We start from the raw sequence: 20,134 nt of genomic DNA on the forward strand, positions 1-20,134 counted from the left end.
AAAAAAAAAAAAAGTTAATGGTTTTCTATTTGAATGTGTAATTTATTCCTGTGATGCAAAGCTGAATTTTTCAGCATCATTATTTCAGTCTTCAGTGTCACATGATCCTTTACAAATCATTCTAATACGCTGATTTGTTGCTCAAGAAACATTTCTTAATATTGCCGATGTTGAAAACAGTTGTGCTTAACTTTTGGTGGAAAACTGTGATATTCAGCGCTCCTTGATAAACAGAATGTTCAAAAGAACAGCATTTATTTGAAACAGAAATCGTTTGTAAGAATATAAATATACTTTTAATCAATTTAAAGTGTCATATCTGATCACCGACACTCTGACCCCCAAACTTTTGAATGATAGCGTATGCAAAAATACAGTTTCATAGTCAGTAACAAATATTTATAGCTAGTACATTCTCTCATTTCACCCAACATTAGGAGGTTCATTTTGGACTTTGCTTTCAGCTGTTTAGCCATATTGCACCATTTCCCCAATTGCTATAAATCACTCATCTACAGTGAATCACTTGAATACTTGGAGCCACTGAGTCATTATTGCGGTTTAAGGACTGAGTGTAGAACAGATGATAAGCCCGAAGAACAATGGAAATGCTTCTTTGGGTCAGACACCTGAGGAAGTTACCAATGTTACTATTGACATAACACTCATCCGGGTCTTCTTCGAACTGCTATGTAAACACACCTGCGTGTTTATGTTCGCCCACTGTGCCGCGACCAGAAAGAGCCAGGGCCTCTGAGGTCACGGTCTGAGTGTCTTTCTCATGATTCTGTGTTGTGTAACATTTTAAGCACCATGCTGTAATCTGACAATACTATTCACAACTGTCACATCAGCAACTCTCACTTCCTCAAAACATTTCCTGTGGAAAGTCGAGTGTGGATGAAACCTGAAAAGGCTGGCACGGCATGTCAGTGAACTGGATGTCTGGAAGGCCCCTCCTCTGAAAAAAACAACATCCTCAATACCCCCCCCCCCCCCCCCCCCCCCAAAAAAAAAAAAACTGGAAATAATAGCCAAACACTTTACAGCTCCAGATGGGTTTTGAGCTCTGTTTCACATTAACGGATAAAAAGGGCGAATTCACTAAACAGCGCCGCTTTTCACACAGAATTTTACCACAAAATTGTTTTTTACTTACTAAACACACGCAATCCAGCCGGACCAGGTGCTAAATACTGTTTAAATAAAGTCAGTCATTCTTTTTGGAGCAAAACAACTGAAATTTCATTTTAAAATACATTTAGGTTTTTATTTACCATATCAAGATTTCGTACGCTGAATTTCACTTAAAAATGATGTTTGTGTATATTTTCTATTGATCAATAAGACATAAAATAAGAAGAGCATTGCAACCTTTTAACTCAGCTCTCTGGAAAACTTCATTCTGTTTGTGGCATTCCTAAAATTCACCAGAATCAACGCATACGAGACCGCTTCGTTCGGTGTAACTCAAACCGCCACTACTTTAATTGGTAAGAGTAATCCATATGAATAGAGTGGTTTAATATATAAAAACCCCTGGGGGTTCACGTGGGAACTGCATGGGGTTCATGAGTTTTTAAAAAAAAAGCTGATAACATAATAATAAATAAAATTAATAAACACTAAAAAAAAAAATTTAAATTGATGAAATATTTTATGTTTGCCTACATGTCATGTGACCAACATCAGAGAACTGTGAACATTGAAATTATTGAAATAAATCTCAGGGGGTATTTCAAGTAAATGGTTTAGGTAATTGTGTGCATCAACGCATACACATACAGTAGAATGCATCAAATATGGTAAATGTACTTGCTTGACACGCAGAACGAACCCAATTGGTTCTTGTGCGTCATACAAGCACGTTTGAGCTTCCGTTTACCATATTTTATGTGCTCTGTATGTTTGTTGATCAATGTTTGAATGTGAGTAAAAGACTTAATAAAATCTGAACATCATATAAAGCAATCGAGTCTCTTCGGAAGACTTTCGAAGACTTTAACCGCTCTATTCATATGGATTACGTTTATGTGGAATAGACTTTAAATAGAGATGTAGAAATCTATCAGGTTTCATTAAAAATATTTTCATTTGTGTTTTATACCAGCATGAAAGTGATATGGACTTGGAACAACATAAGGGTGAGCAAATGATGACTTTTTTTGTTTTATTTTGGGGTGAACTAAATGTCTTTATGAACTTTTTGAAACATCAAAGTTTTGGTTACATTGTCCTTCAATAGAGGGACAGAAATAGTTCAGGTTTCATGAAAATTTTCATGTGTGTTTTGAAGATGAACAAAAGTCTTATGGGTTTGGAAAGACATGAATGCGAGTAATAGATAACACAATCTTCATTTTCTTGTTTCTCAAAACCTAGTATTGTGTCTAGTATCACACCACAGACTCGCTTCCTTATTTAATACAAATGCAACTGCAACCATCTTGCATCTCAGTTATCGATTATAGGACTGTAGTGAAAATGACCTTAGTGGACCTCAATATTAATATTACTTTAATATTGTTGTAATGTTCATCTTGATCTTTTTCATTTACAATAAAAACTTGTACCGACTACTTAAACCAATTCTTCATGTCCACATATTTATTTGGTGAGTATCTGAGTAATAAGTAAAATAATGTAGTCAGTCAGCAAGTTATTAATGCTAATAAACACTTACATGCCGATGTGTGTAAATGAGCACATTTTTAAGAGATGAGTCCCAGTAAAATACACCAAAAAATGGTAGTCTGCTGTATTCTCCGCTCAGAACTGACCTGCAAGATGGAGAACTGCATTGTGTGAATTGTGTTCAACAGATTTTGTGGGTTACTTTATTTGCATAATTAATATATAGTGACTCAGGCACTAAAACCATGTGCAAATATACAGCGCTATCAACAGGAACGACTCATTCTAAGTGGATTCCCCTAACAATGTCTGAAAAAAAAAATCACAGACTAATGACCGTGCGACTTAATGCGAGTTCATGGTAATAAGGTTGGAAAGGGCCAGACTAAACAAATGTGACGCCCAGTTAAGACCCAGCTTCTTAAATCAATGCTCGGGGTTTCAGTATAATCCGCCTACTCTCTCCGATCCCAACAGAAGCCATGGGTTCTGCTTTCCCACACTGTGACAGCAGGGCTATTCAAAGAATTCAATCAGCAGTCTTTTTAATACTCTGCAAATCAGTTATTATAGGATCCAATTTGCGTTTGCACCAAATTCAGCACGTCCAAATGTTTTCATTGATGGATTGTCAAACAGGGGAATGGGAGAGTTGTTGACTTGGGCTGGACATAGACAAGGGAATGGCTTTCATGTGGTGATGTAGATTCAAAGATAAAGTGGTTCAAAAATTTGCAGAGTTCTTTTGTCCTCTGGGCTGATTTTGGTTTGAAAGCTGAATTGCACCAATAATCATGCAGAGGTGCAATTTTTCCAACAGTCTTCTCTCTAATGTTTTCCTCCTACTGGAACAAAAAAAAAACATTTGTGAATGTTTCATTGATGTTTATAAAGCTCATCTGCTGATTTGTTTTACATATACAAGCATATCTGCAAACGATATGCTTTCATTGGTGGGTTGTTTAAATGACTAGTTGGTTTTAAGGAGGCCCATTTAATTACACCGTTTTAAGGTCAGATCTTGCACAAATTGATCAGTTTAGTTTCTCACTGGGTGATTGCATTTCTACATTTAAATTATAGCTGCTTTAAACTTTGATTGCACAATTATCAATTTGCACTGGATAAAAGAAAAAATGTCTTTAAAATTCGTTAAGACATTTACGTGCAAAGTAAAAACACATCAAAACCCTTGCATCGTGCATAATCCAGTCCAGTTCCTCATGGTAAGAGGACCATTTGTAAAAATGGTAAAAATGCTACAGTACAAAACGGTTAACTGCTTTAACTTTAAGTTACCTTACAGATTGGTTTAACATTGCATTATATGTAATCTGAAAGTAAAATACTGTCAATTTAATATTTATTTTGTAAAACTACTAATTTCTATATAATTTACAATGCAAAATGGTAAAATTCAATTTCTAGAAGTCTCAGTTTTTTCTAATTTTTGTTAGGTTGAAGGCTAGAAAAAAAGTTGTTAAAGGGACATTGTGTAGGAATTTCTCCCATCTAGCAGTGAAATTGTATTTGGCATTGAAACGAATTGTGCTCTCCAGCGCTTTTTCAAATGCGTGTTGCATCTACGGTAGCTGTTATGAACCCAAAAAGCTATGACAGGATGTCTTCTAACAGCACTTCGTCGAGTTTTCCTTCGGGTGAACAGGTTTGTTATATCAAACAAACTGCAACTTGACACAATGAACAAACGAATGTTACACTATGAATAATAACAGTGCAATGCACCCTTTTAAACTTGCCGGGGCAGTAAAGGGCCTCTCACTGCTCTGCTCCTCCGTTTCTGCTGCTTTCAGTTACGTGACGCTGGCTCTAAACGAAAACGAATTGTGGAAACGCGTTGGCCTAGTACTTTTTGACCCTCTCTGCTATTATGGTTTTTCAAGATGGCGGAACGACATGGAAGCCTCCGTGGACCTACCTGTCACATGTATAAAGATAATAAATTCTTTGTTTACGAGGATAAGTCAGATAATTGCCAGAGGTATTTGTACACCATTGAGGACATATTTATGAATAAAAATATTGATTTTAGATAATAAAATACCTAAAAAACTACACATAGTCCCTTTAACATACATTAGACGTTTTGTGTTACATTTTCTGTTATTTAGTTAATTTTAGTGTCATGTGAGTATTTTTAGCATCTGATAGTATTTTGTCTACATTTTTGATTTCAATACATTTTAAGATAAAAAGTAGATTTTGGGAGTTCAAGTAGATTGGTATATTAACATTATATTACTTAAAGTCCCCCTTGTAGTCAATAATTTTATCTCTTAAATCCCTCATCTTTGATAACCAGAATTACATATTTAAAGCTTTTTTTCCTTGAAAAAAATTCTTCATGCCTTAAAATAGCTTGAATGTAACTCTACGCCCTTGCCTCATTTAGTATTCGCGGTTCTATGAATATGCAAATTAGCCCCGGCTCCACTCACTCACACCAGCTCAGAGATCCACTCGTTGACTATCACATGGTGACCTGATTGGTTACAAGGTAATTTGTGACGTCAGAAACACCAGCGATTTCAAACCGTGTTTTAGTGATAGGTCAGTCATGAACGACTCGTTCATTTTGAACGAATCTTAAATATAACTCGGGACTACAGAGTTGTCTCAGAGAGTGATTCGTTCATTTTGTGTTGATCGCTCATGCACAACATCCAATAGGTTCTGTACTGGAAACAGAAACAAGTAGTTCATCTCTTGAGTCTTCGGGGTCAGCTCCGAGTCTTTCGTTCTTCCTGTCAGTCCCATAGAGGCTATGCTGTCAGTACCGGAAAGATAAATGATTAGTTCATCTCTCGAGTCTTCGGGGTCTGATTCTTCTAAATCTTTTATTCTTTTGTCCCGTGTACGTGAAGTGACAGCGCTGGACACATAAATGAGTTCATAATTCCCAAACTTTCACATAAACAAGCGCGTAGTCAGATTTTTCAACAGTTACATGCTATGTTTTTGGTCTCAAATTATAGCTTTTTTATTTCTTTCAATGTATAATTTTTAGAATTTCTGTCATGATGGTTCTTTTCCATATGAATGTGGTACTATAGAGTTGGTAATGCTTTAAACTTTATCTATGATGAGGAAAATCATGTCAGTTACGTGACATAAAATCGAACGACTCGAACCCAAAGAGAGATGAACTAATCACTTCTGTATCCTGTACCGACTGCATAGCTTCAGCCTATATGGGGCTGTCACGTGATGACGAATGACTCGAACCCGAAGTCGATAGACTTGAAATGTGAACTAATCAATTCTGTATCCGGTACTACAGACTGCATAGCTCAGTTTATGAGGATGTCACGGGATAAACGAAAGACTCAGATTGGGAGGTGAGGTAAACTAACAGGTTGCATAATCTGAAGACCCAGATAAATTAATTAATATTTTTTTTTCTGTTTCTCATAATTTGGCCTTTTCCTTGCATGGCAATTTTTATCTTATTTCTAATGCAATCAACATTTGATGTGTTAGGGAAATTTGGCTATTAGCTTGTAACATTTTAAATGCATTCTGCTGGAATTAATGAAATTACTCGAAATTTGTTATTTTTAATGAACGGGATTCAAAGATCTGAGTCAGCAAAATAATCCGAACTTCCCACTAATACGGTCTTCGGTTCACTATTTTCCCCTTAAAACTGTACTCAGCAATGGTGTTGACATGAATTTGCACATGGTTATGCTTTTAAAGCATATTAAAAACACCACATAGATATATAAACAACATTAAAAGCTTGATCTCCAACACCTGGGAGACTTTAATGAAATATAAGTTGTAAAATATACAATACTCATAATATTTATAATATTGTCACTGTATTTTTAACAGTGAATTTCTTGCAAACCCAGCTGCCGTTTTTATGGGATGATAGGATTTTATTTAGTGTAGCTACTGGACAATAAATCTTACCTAAAGCTACCACAGCTTTTAAACCCCTGATTTGAGTTTGCTTGATGTTTTCGTAAAGCATTTTCATACCTAAAAAATAACAATGTGACAAACTCCCTTTTTGTAGGAAATTTCACAACATAATATCCTCATGTTAAAATCCTCTAGAAAGTTACAAAAATGCAGGAGAAAATGAAACAAAAGGAAACCTCCTCTGTCATGCTTTTTCCTATTGTACTGGACAAAATAGCCGTCTTATCAGTGTTCTGAGGAGCTCTGAACTAAATCACAGTGGCCTCTTTTACACACAGACCTTACACTAGATGCGTTGGAATCAAATCTGACCCCAAAAGTAATTTGAAGTCAATGGCTGGTGACTAAAGCGGAAATGGTGAGTAAATCTGCTGAGATCTGTTATGATTTATGTGTATTGGCCTCATCACAAGCTTTAAGCAGCAGCCAGTTGTAGCCGAGAGCAACTACTATTCTGGACAATAGTCAACATCTCAGATTAACTATGGAAGCAGATACAAACTGCAGGTGTGGCCTTTTGTCTACAACTTCAACAAAAGACCTCAAAAGTAGTTTCCAATACCAAGGCCAAGAGAAAAACATATTTTCTCATGAACTGGCTGCCGTAATTAGGAATGTGTGAGACAAGTCAAAAAAATGATACGGCAGCTAGTCAGCACTGGAAATACTAGTTGTTTTATTCAATATCTTTATTGCTCTATATTTTTACAAAATGTACAACATTTTTGACAAAATGTATGTTCAAATAACTGTCGTTAATGTTACATTTTAATATATCACATTATGTTATTGTATATCTGGAGCGGAAAAAAATAATTTCATGTTCCTCAGACTTTGATATTGCATATATTTTTCAGTGGTATTTTGTATGAGATTGGAATGTTTAATTCATATTAATTAGGCCTAGGCTGTTTTAAATGAACTGCTCATAAAGACTTTTTTAACTGTCCTCTTGGGGTTTGTTAACTATACACAGTAACAAAATTTTAGATTAAACGTCAATGAAACTAGTAAATGACTAGTAAATGTCAACTAAAAATGAAAAACTTTGCCACTCATTTGCACAACAATGGGGTTTTACACGAAAATGGGTTTCAAAGTGCATGTTGTTGAACATTATGCAAACTTCAGAATTCTGTGTAAACTACGAATTTGTGAAAACTGTGACATGCACTCGCATATTATGTGTTCAGTCTGTGGCCGTGTAGTGTTTCTTTACAAAGTGACATCGCCAACTACTGACCTGGCAGAACAGTACAGCATTTTAGTCGTAAGTATATTTTTTCAGCACAACTGAATCTTTGATGACCGAATAAGTGCAATTCACCTTTATTACACAAGGTGGCAATATCTGAAACACAATGATGAAGTGAAATTTCACTCATAGTTACTGCAGGCAGAAAACAAAAGAATAGGAGGTATCATCAGCAAAACTTGAAATGGTTCAGTGATTTTCTGCAGAGCAAGTACTGAACACAATCAAATATTACTGTCACTGTCACTTGATGCTGGATCTGGTGAAGAAGCTGTCAGCTATCAAAATATTGATTTTGAAGATGTTGAAAACTATAGTTTTGAGAATATGTTTGAGATGTAAAATATGAGCCAGATGCTGAATGTACTGGGAAATGAGCTCTGAAGAGGACAGTGATGATGATATTAAACATCTGCTCAAACTGAACCCTTCCAAACTCCAGAAGGTAACAAAATATACTTTATTTTATTCTTCTATAAATGTTACTCTAATATCAGTAGAGTTTTAAATTATCGTGTCAGGTAGAGATCCATCCGTGTTAGATATAGATAGGGGTCACTAAAGACCCGAATATGTAATAATGATTGGCGAAACATTTGTGCATTTTATCATTGCACTGGAATAAGTTTTGGCGTTTTTCTTTTCAAAATTTCTATAGATATCATGATAATATTGTTAACATAGCCCACTTTATTTAAAGTCTTCTGAATCCATGATATCTTTGTGAGATATCACAGACAGAAATTTGAGTAGTTATTTGTGAAAAACTCGCAAAAATCTTCTCACTTGTGCACATCATCTTTCGCTATATGAAAAAAGATCAGTGTGAACAATCTAACAAACTTCTGCTTCTGTGTTCATACAGAACAAAGAAAGTCATATGAATTTGGAATGTTTGACAATGTTTTCATTTCTGGATGAACCATCCCTTTAAGTGAGAGGTCAGATAAGACCAAGGATGGAGATAAACAGGGTGAGGCTGTATAAGGGCCATTCTTTCACTACATAATCCCAAGAGATGGAAAAGCATTTATGTGCATGTGTGAGAGAAAGATACAGAGCAAATGAGTGGGAGAAAGAGTTCCTGGTAACTCCACCTTGCCGAGTGGAACAGTGAGATGTAAAGAAACCTATGTCTGGGGGTAATGTTACAGGACAGGAACGTGTCTGTTAGATAACATGAGAACGGAGCCTGTTTCTCTTTTCTCAAAGCTGTCCCAAAACAAGACCCTCTTCAACTGTACACCTGGATGTACGCCAGAGTATACTTGCACTATTCCATATATACAGTGACAGAAGACACGGGTCACTGCACAGCCATGGAATCAGAGATGTTGTGGGATTCGCATAAGGCCCAGACATGTTTGTTGAACGAGTGGATCGTGTTTTCAGCCCCCTGGTTAGAGTAATAACATCTTCTCCAGGGTCAATGATGTAGTTCCGAAGAACCTGAAAGAGCTGCTTGTGTGGAAGGTCATATCTGACGCTCATTTATCCCACATACCATCTCGGAATAGCTTGGAACGATGGCTTCCATTAGCCAGATCAGAGAACGGCTCATTAGGGACGGATGAAACAGAAGAGCCTCTTGACAGGAATTTCTAGTCTAAATTTCCACATTAAATCCCAAAACACGGTAATTTTAAACAAAAACATTCTCAAAAATTAGTTTAGACTCCAGCAGAAGAATGGAAGGTTGTTCTTACCATCTGCCTGATTCCTCTGAGGACAGTGAACCTTCTCGCCCACATGTGTGGTGATCTGGTTAGTTAAAACCACCTGAGGGAGACAGAAGAGAAACATCTGTACTGCAGTTTAGTCCAGTTAGATTAGATCACACAAAGATGAGAATAAACAGTCTGATGACACTATGCAAGTTCAGCGGATATTGAATTCCATCACGCTACTTAACAAATGTTGATATAACTCATTACATAATACTATTTATTGGACCATGTGGTAAGTACATTTTAAACAGGGAAATGCATAGGCCTAAATACAGTATCTACAGTATCAAGTGAGTACACCCCTCACATTTCAGCAAACATTTTAGTATATCTTCTCAAGGGACAATACTATAGAAATTAAACTTGGATATATATTAGAGTAGTCAATGTGCTGCTTGTATAGAAGTATATATTTACTGTCCTCTGAAAATAACTCAACATACAGCCATTATTGTCAAAATAGCTGGCAACAAAAGTGAGTACACCCTAAGTGAACATGTCGAAACTGTCCAAAGTGTCAATATTTTGTGAGAGCACCATTGTTATCGAGCACTGCCTTAATCTCTCTGGCCATGGAGTTCACCAGAGCTGTACAGGTTGTTGCTGGGATCCTCTTCCACTCCTCCATAATGACATCATGGAGCTGCTGGATGTTGGATACATGGTGTCTCTCCACCTTCCGTTTGAGGACGCCCCACAGGTGCTCAATAGGGTTCAGGTCTAGAGACATACTTGGCCGCTCAATCACCTTCACCTTCCTCAGCAAGGCAGTTGTCATCTTGGCGGTGTGTTTGGGGTCGTTATCTTGCCGTCCAGCCCAGTTTCTGAAGGGAGGGCTTTGATTTGACGTTCTGCTTCAGAATGTTGCAGTTCATGTTGGAAACCATGTTTCCTTCAAAGAAGCGCAGCTCCCCAGTACCAGCAGCACTCATGCAGCCCCAGACCATGATGCTACCAACACCATGCTTGACTGTAGGCAAAACACAATTTTCTTGGTACTCCTTACCAGGGCATCGCCACACATGCTGGACACCATCTGAGCCAAACAAGTTTATCTTCGTCTCATCAGACCACAGGACATGGTTCGAGTAATTCATGCGCTTGGACAGGTTGCTTTCAGCAAACTGTTTACGGGCTTTCTTGTAAGCCAGCTTCAGAAGAGGCTTCCCTCTGGGACGACGGGACGACTGAGCCTTCTGACCAGGCTCAACACTGCTTAGCTTCAGTGGGCAACCAGTCTTGGGCTACAGGGCTGCTGGCTAATGGCTGTATGTTGAGTTATTTTCAGAAGACAGTAAATATATTTTGCTATACAAGCAGCACATTGACTACTCAAAAATATGCAATTATATTCACTTCTATAGTATTGTCCCTTGAGTAGATATGTGACCCTGGATCATAAAACCAGTCACATGTCGCACAGGTATATTTGTGGCAATAGCCAACAATACATTGCATGGGTCAAAGTTATCGCTTTTTCCTTTATTCCAAAAATCATTAGGATATTAAGTAAAGATCATGTTCCATGAAGATATTTTGTAAATTTCCAAATATACAGTATAAAACATTTATTTTTTTGAGTGAATGCAGCACAATCGCAAACATAAATGGACAAATTTAAAGCCTATTTTCTCAATGTTTCGATTTTGTTCAACACTCAGATTGTAGATTTTCAAATATTTGTATCTCGGCCATATATTGACCTATCATAACAAACCATACATCAATGGAAAGCTTATTTATTCAGCTTTCAGGTGTATAAATGATGTATAAATCTCAATTTTAAAGAATTGACCAATGTGACTGGTTTTGTGTCCAGGGTCACATATACTAAAATGTTTGCTAAAATGTGAGGGGTGTACTCACTTTTGTGAGATACTATATATATGAAAAAGGTGATGGCAATTTTGTCAATGGTGAAAGATATAAATGACCACTACTGTACAAATTCTGAAATAAAAAATATCCACAACATTTACATATATTTAAAATAAAATAAAATGTTGACAACAGAAATTGTGCAGGTACAGTTTCAAGATGAAATTGTATCCTATTTTATAATACATATTATATGAAATGTATTCGCATGAAATTACATTGTAATAAATGTTATTGTGTAATGTGTGAGTTTTTAGAGGCTTATCTGATAGGGCTCTTCCAGAAATATGCACAGGGGTCAAACAAGGGATTGTTGAGGGCCTTACAACATGATCTATCTTAAGTACATGAATATTGGTGTTAATTAAAATATAGCAGTATGTCATTAACAGTACTTAAGCTTCCACACAAAAAGCTAACATTGTTGGAACTAGATCAATGTTCTGATTTGATCAAACATTGTATTTAAAGCAGCCTAAAGTGAGCCACTGCACTAGTGTATGTCTTCCACCGCTCTCTTAATCAAAACTACACAAATAAAAGCAATCAGCCAAAACCTAAAATATTTCAACATTCCTTTATATTTCTAAATCTTGGGAGAACAAACTTAATTACCTCATTAAGGTTTGGCTCTTGCTAAAGTGTAAGGTTTTATTTTGGAAACTTAATGGGTTGACCTATTTTACGGTTATGAGGTTTTATGTGTGTGAGGGGGCTATAACATAGTTACCTACCTCTAAGAGTTATCTACCATGTGGTTTCATGTTGAGGCCCATTTCTACTGCCGTGGAAAGCAGTATTAAAACTCACTTGTGGCCACTGGCAGTGTCAAGCCAGACATTTACTGCACTGATTTAAAACACAAAAGCTATCTTTAAAATGAGCATGGCTGGAGGGGGACGAGAGGCAAATAACTGCAGATCAGATGAGTTTTGGGGTTACAGCCTGAGATGTCCTCTGAGAATAGTTGACTAGTCATTTTGAAGTAAGGGAATGCCCAGTATTTTGTTGAAACACACATTTAAACCTAATGTCAACAAAGCACAAAAATAGTCAACAAAATGATAGATCCATCCTAATTTTCCTCAAGTAACAATAAACATGATCTGTAACTGCATTTGTAAGGCAACCCATTTTAAATGATAGTTTGTAGATACACTGGAGTCCAAACTTAAGTCTGAAAATCTGGAATTCAAAATCAAATTTTAATCCAGAAAAAAGTAAAGCAAAAGGAAGAAATAAAAAATACTAAGACATCTAGTGTTAATTGCTTCTATTTTGTATTTTCAGACAATTGTAGTATAACTTAATTGAAAATTAAATTTCTTTATTTAAATTGCTGTGATTATAACATCAAAATATGTATTAAAAAATTTAAAATTAATTTAGAAGGATTTTATATGTTTCTCTATAATGATAATAATAATTTAAATTTTTAATTTGCTAGAAATATGTATTTAACAAAAACAAAAGCGTACAGAAAAACAGAGGCAATTAACAAACATTAACTATTATAGAAGCATCGGACCATTAAGCTTTGACCTCGACCATCGGGGGGCTAGTATCAACAAGCACTTCAGTCATTCCTCTTTGAAATGAGCAGCTTATTTTCTTTGTTTTCTTTGTACGGCATACATCCGGTAAAACAACGAGAGAGGAATAAAATTATGGATATACCCGCTGTTTGTCTCCTCCTGCTGGAGCAGGGGAATCGTGATCACATGACTTCCTAGATCTGGCATGCCTTACCCACTACCCTGACAGCTTGTTTTGCGTATTCTTGAACACCAGCCTCAACAAGCCTCAACGGGGTCAAAGGCATGCACCCATGGATGGTGCTTGAGGGAGCTTCGCAAAGTATGTAGAGTGGGTGCTGGTGCAGTGCAACTTGCCATTTACCATCTGCCAAGTGAATGAGGACAAGGCCAGCTCCACTCCGGTCCCAGAGCCCAGCCAGCCTACAGCCATTCCCGCAGCGGATCAAAAGCCAGAGCCCACCATGAAAACAGAGCCAGGGCCATTTCCAGAGGCCACGATCATCCCGGAGCCCAAGCCCATCACAAAATCTGTCCAGGAGTGTGAGCCAGCATCAGCGTCTGTCGTAGAGGGCATATTAGTAAATTCGTTGGAATGGATTGGAGCTCCGTCCACACTCTCGTTGCTGAGTTGCGTGAAATGAGATCGGTTATTTGTCCTGTTGACAATATTTGCTGGTCTACAGTTTCCGCTGGTTCTGTCCAGTCTCAAGTTGTCTCAGTCTCTGCTGGTTCAGTCCAGTTCCATGTTGTCGTCGTCATTGCTGGTTAAGCCCAGTTAAAAGTCGTCTTTGTCACCATTGAGTCAAACCAGCACCAAGTCTCCTTCTTCATCCAGCAACAAATCTCATTCATCATCAAGCACCGAGTCTCCTTCGTTGCCATTGGCTCTGCCCAGCTCCAAAGGTCCTTCGTCCTGGATGGTCCCGCCCTTTTCCTCCTCTTCTGCCAAAGCCATCCAGTTCCTCGGCCTCATCTCCGCTAGGGATGGGAATTGATAAGAATTTAACGATTCCGATTCCATTATCGATATTGCGTATCGATTCGATTCCTTATCGATTATCTTATCGATTCTCATTGGGTGAGGGAATAAGTACAAATTTGTTTGTTCGTATTAACTTATTGAACTTTTAACTTATTTGTTTGTTAATAATTATTATCTCGCTGACACACCACAGAGTATTAGGGGTGTGAACCTACACAGGTCTCACGGTTTGGTTCATTACGATTATCATGTCATCGATACAGTTCAATTCGATATCTCGATGCATTACATGCACTGCATCCTCAATTTTACTTCAAAAGTGATGTGTGCGTGCGCATGTTCACCTGTTCGCTAAGTCGCAGTGACAGAAACAGTGACATTCCAGTTTAAGTTTCATGGGACTAAAGTCTGTTCATGATGTGTGGCCAAATGTTTCTGCATATTGGAGGTCCCCCCCTTTGACGAAATGGAAATTTTACAGGTGTTGCAACAAGTGACCATATTGTTATGAGACGCCGTCATACTCTCATTGAGTATGTGCGCGAGTTTGAGTTTGTGTGTGCTCGCATCTCATTTGAGTATGTGCGTGGAGAGTTTGTGTTCGCGCGCGCGTCTCATATGAGTATGTGCGTGGAGAGTTTGTGTGCGCGCACGCACATCATATGAGTATGTGCGTGGAGAGTTTGTGTGCGCGCGCGCACGTCTCAAATGAGTATGTGCCTGGAGAGTTTCGCGCATCTCGTGTGTGTAGAGTTTGCGTGTATGCGTGAGCGAATTTAGGTGTGTCGTTGTGCAATTCATATGTATTTGTTTGAGCATTCAGCAGTATACATTTATGTTTGACTAGTATACGTTTAGTGTTTCATATGTGTGCGTTAATGAAGTTTGTTTAAGGCCCTAGACGGCACCTCACATATTGTCGTCTTTTTGCGTGAAATATAACCATTGCGCTTCTGCCTCGATGCCATGTTTGTTGCGTTCTGAATCAACATAACGCAGCGCGCTTGTGACGTCATGACACATTTGCAACGTGGGGAACCGATAAGCGGAATCGGCATACTAACGGTTCCAAGGAATTGGTTCACTGGGAACCGGTTCTGAAGAAGAACCGGTTTTTGATTCCCATCCCTAATCTCCGCTGTTTCTCTTCAGCTCCTCCAGTGGTTACGCCAGGCTGCACGGATCCGCCTTGGGCTTCCCAGTCATCAGCTCCGCCATGGTCTGTGGATCCCTGATCTCCACCTCAAGCCTCCAACCCCGGACTCTACCTATGCCCTCCGACCCATCGGCTCCAACTTGGCTCGCCCTAGGCTTCACCCTGGCCTGTCATCCCTCAGGCTCTGCTGGGCGTCTTTGTCCCTCTGGCTCCACCTTGGTCAATCGTTGCCTTGGACTTTCGAGTAATCAGATGCGCCTCAAACCTTCACCCCTCTGGCCCCACCAGGCTCCTCTTTCTCCTGGCTCTACGTCTCATCTGCTCCACCTTTGTCCCCTCTGGTCAAGTCTCCACCTCACTTGGTCAGGCTCCTGACTCCAGCCTGGCATCAGTTCTGCTGAGGGCCTTCATCCTGTCTTGGCTCTGGGTCATCCTCTGGCTCCTCCCATCTCTACTCTGGTTCCTCCAATCTCTACTCCGGTTCCTCCCATCTCTACCCTGGCTCCTCCCACCATTGTTTCCCCCTTGGGATTCTCTTCTTCCAGCCCCTTCAAGGTCATGTCTGTCTCCAGTTCCTCATTCTCCACCAGAACCCCCTATCGCCTCTGCTGGACGTTTACAGCGTGAGGACATGCTTTCCTGAGGGTGTAATGTCACGATCATGTCTTTAGTTCATAGTCATGTTCTGGTTCATTGTCTTGTTCGATTTAGTTTCTAGTAATGGTTTTCCTTGTCATTCTTTCATTCATTCGTCGTCATTGTCCCTTAGTATACACCTGTTCCCTGTTCTGTTGATTATCTGTCCTTGTGCATTTAAGCCCTCACTTTTCCTCACTTCAACATTGTGTTAAAGTTATTGTAGTTGTGTTCTCTTCTGTGTTTATTAAAGTTTTTCATGATTGTTGGTTCTGCGTCACGCATTGTTTGTTGGATTATCTATACAGCTCAACTGTGAAATTAACATAAATATCTCGATAATAATAATAATTTAAATGTTTAACAATTTGTTAGAATATGTATTAAATAAAAAAAAATACAAATACAAATGCACACATGGATTTCTTAATATTTTATGTTTTTCTATAATAATAACAATAAATAATAATTAAAATATGTAATTAGATGGATTATATATTACATTGTAAAAACAATTAAAAATACAAAAGCAATCAAAATAAATTAACATGAATTTCTTAGTATTTAATTTTTTCTCTATAACTATAGCAATAATAATAATTTAAATGTTTACAACATCATTTGCTGGAAATATGTATTCAATGAAACAAAAGTAAATAGAACTTCAGAAGCAATTAGCTTACATTGACATGGACGTCCTATTATTTTATACTGTACTTCTATACAATAATCATAAAAATGTAAATGATTCAAAAAATATTTTCTTCAGACTTTCGGAACCAACTTTATGTATTCAGTTGTAAACTAGTGGATAATAAGAATACAGACAGAGCAAAACCTGATCCTGGAACAGCCCTCCAGCTGTTAAACTCAATGAGTTGGAAGCGGAAAACCATATTCCGGTGCAATCCTATCTTTCCTCCTCTAGATAAATGTGTTGGTGATGCAGAAGGTGAGTAAAGGCTTCACGTATGTATCTTTGAAGATCTTAAAGTAGTGTGGAAATTCCCAAGATCAAATAACATGGAAAAGGAGCAGGCTTTGTGTGAACAGGCCTAGAGTGTTTTTCTAATTCATCTGGGCTCTCTAACGCCCTCTGGTGTTTGAAATATAGAGGTGACCTATAGCACAGCCCTGAAATGCATAAACATAAATGTATAGCGACACCTTGTGGTTGACCATATGCACTACAAGTGTGCGATATTTATAAACAATTCAGACATACACAACCATGTAAACAATCTTACTGGGATGCAGAACTCCTGCGAGAGGTACTTTAGTACAGCAGCTTCCTGGCCGAGTAAGTTACTCCTGTGCGTTAGATTACCCGGCAGCGACGTGTCAAACTCCTTCCTTACAACAGAGGCCACAGAATCCAAAATAAGGAGCCCCACTCGACAAGCAATTATGTCCTCCTCCAGACGCTCCAGTCTGTGTAACATCAGAGCAGCAATAAAACGCCCCACTAATGTGTGTTCACAAGATTAAATACAGCCTAGCCTAGCATAAGAGACCATCATGATCTTGTAGTCAATTTTAAACTCAGGATTTGTATTCATTGCATTTACATTTTACTTTTACATTAATGCATTTAGCAGACGCCTTGATCCAAAGCGAATTCAGTTGCATTTATTATTCTATACACTACTGGAGAAAGGATTGGAATAATTGCGATTTTATGTTTGTGAAAGAAGTCTATGTGCTCACCAAAGTAGGAGTTAATTTTATAGATTATTATATATTGAAATGTAATTTTCATGTAATTTCTTTTGCCACAAACAGATCATCCTGTAGCCAAAGACTGGTTGTGCAATAATTCTAACCTTATTATAAAATATTTTTAATAATTATTTTAATTTAATAATTATTTTTATCCAAATGACAAGTGTAAGCATTTCAAATCTGTGACAGAAAAGTGTGTGTTACTGATGGTTGAAGTAATATTGACTTTAATTGACTTTTTATTTAAAGACAGACATAGTTTATTCAATAAAGCATTGTTTAGTAATAAAAAACTATAAAATGGTTTGTTTTTCCCACTGCTGTACCAAAAACATGCAGAACCATGACTTCAAAAACGAGATATGTACTAAAATTTAAAAAAATCAGAGACTTCTTTCAAAAACATAAACAAGCTATTATTTCATTTTGATTGGTAGTGTGCATTTTATCAGTTCATGGCATGCATTCCCTTAGAATCAAACCAAAGACATTGGCATTGCAAGCTTCATGCTTTACTGTTAAGAGTTACAGGAAACACCTAAAAAGCAGTGAATCTCGTAAATAAAAGAAAAATAACGACAAGTGTCATTTTTAAATTAAAAACTTATTTTAAAAGTACAGTAACTGGAATTAAATATTATGTGTTTGGGAGGAGTTCTAACCTATTCAGGACATCCTGACAGGTCAATTCCCTGAAGAGATGAACACGAGATGCCATCTCCAGCAGACGCTCCTTCACCGAGAAGAATTCTGGGAATCTGGCCTGTGCCATTTCTATCAGTCTTAGAGAAGAAGATGGTTATTTAAGAGGAAACACAAAAAAGTGCAGATCAGGGAGAGCGTGCAAACGTTTTTAAACACCTTTCAGCAGAGAATGCAGACTCTGTGTCGATGTAGATGACTCCACTGTCCAGACCTCCCATGCTCTTAGGCAATGTAGCCAAAACGCTGAGCATAATGCAGAACTGAGTCTTTCCACAGCCTGATGGGCCGGTCACCTGAGAACACAGACAGTGTCATGATTACTTAAAGAGACAGTTTACTCAAAGAAAATGACAATCGCCATTATTTACGGTACTCACTTGCATGTCAAAATCAAAATGTGAACTGGCATTTTAATATGTACTCTCATGAACTGTGATTTTTATTTAAGAACCAGGATTCACACAGTCTTGGAAAACCTGGATATATATGAGGTATTTTTTAGACCTGGAACGGTCATGGAAATTGATCAAATATAAAAAATATTGACTAAATGTACAAAAATAGCACTGACATTTCTATAAATGAGATTTTATATAATTATGTCAAGCGCTAAAATATTTTATCAGGTAGAAATTGCTATTTCTGAGAAAAAAAAATTCCAATGACTTGAAAAGGTGTTCCTTATTTAATAATTGTATTTATTGATTCACAAATAAATGAATGTCGCTTAAATAACGTAGAATTATTTTATTTATTATTTTAATATATATTCACTCCTATTTTCTGAAAAATTATTAACTTTGTACAGCTTTGGGGGACTTTGAATAGCTTGGATTTAAAAAGGTTGTAAAACATCTAATGTAGTGAAGAAAAAGGAGCTGAACAAGTAGTAATTAGTAAGTCTCTTTCAGACACACACTGTCACTGACTGTCAGCTCATCTAAGGAGCAGTGCTGGTACGTGTCACGATTTTTAACAAGTCTGTCTATCTCCATCGCGGCTTCTCTCATCAGCCTTGTGGTCTACAGTTAACCCATAATATTACGGTCCAGAGATCATGTTGTTTCAAAGTAGCAACTTAAAAGTCATTTAAAACTCTGACTAAATAAATAAATAAAGCATGTTAAAATGACCAATACTGGCATTATCGTTTTATTTTGCTTTCATAAAAACTGTCCAGAAATTATTCTTCTATTATTTATTTATTAATATATCATTTACATACAGTATTATTTAAAAAAATCAGATAATACTTTACACAGTACAAATGGGTTTTTATGCAATATATACAGTATGTGTTTTTCTATGTTATATATAAACATATTTGGCTCTCAATGACATCAACTAAAATAATTGTTTAAAAGCCAACAAATAGGGGATTTGCTTTTCTAAAGAACACATTTAAATGCGATCATCACTTCCAAAACAGTTTGCAGTGTGTATGTGGCCATAGAATTCTTTTTTTTTAAGTTCATAGTGTCAATGGAAAAGCACCATAAAATAGTCTGTACATCTTGTGTGCTATATTCTATACTTGTAAAGCTATAAAATTGCTTTGTGTAAGGAAAATAAATTGTATTTCACTGATAAACTTTTCCTCCGATGAAGCTTTTAATAAACGATTATGCAAGTCTAACATCATGATTAATGGCATTTGATCTTACTGACATCTAAGCAGCATAATGGATAAAAAAAATAAACAAAAAATTGTGTTCCTCCATAAGGAAAATAACATCATGGATTCGGAACATCATGATATAGAAGCATATGGCATACTATTAAGTCATAATTTCAGCATTTTACATCATAGTTTCGACTTTTCTGATGACTTAAGCCGGATGCGCACTGTACGATTTATAAAAGTCATCTACAACTGTTTCTTGTCAGAATGTACTAACATGATCCCCACTGTAATCCGTGTCACACTGTAGGATAGGGCTGCACGATTAT

At 37.2% G+C, this 20,134-nt stretch overlaps 1 protein-coding gene across 6 annotated transcripts in view; it reads right to left on the minus strand.

Annotated features, from left to right (window-relative positions):
• Positions 1 to 20,134, minus strand: part of rad51b (RAD51 paralog B) — a 60,193-nt gene that overhangs the window by 35,232 nt on the left and 4,827 nt on the right. For all 6 annotated transcript variants that reach the window (XR_013200041.1, XR_013200042.1, XM_077221014.1 and 3 more), the window contains exons 4-7: positions 18,341 to 18,477; positions 18,142 to 18,261; positions 17,005 to 17,188; positions 9,547 to 9,619 (exon numbers count right to left, since the gene is read on the minus strand). Coding sequence is in view for 4 of the 6 variants with exons in the window: in XM_077221014.1 (XP_077077129.1) it covers positions 9,547 to 9,619; positions 17,005 to 17,188; positions 18,142 to 18,261; positions 18,341 to 18,477 (514 nt within the window). In the remaining 2 variants the exon portion in view is untranslated. The remainder of the gene's footprint in view (positions 1 to 9,546; positions 9,620 to 17,004; positions 17,189 to 18,141; positions 18,262 to 18,340; positions 18,478 to 20,134) is intronic.

This window comes from Siphateles boraxobius, unplaced genomic scaffold (assembly GCF_051911475.1).
Source record: "Siphateles boraxobius isolate OS27281-9 unplaced genomic scaffold, OSU_SipBor_1 8, whole genome shotgun sequence".
Classification (NCBI taxonomy): Eukaryota; Metazoa; Chordata; class Actinopteri; order Cypriniformes; family Leuciscidae; genus Siphateles; species Siphateles boraxobius.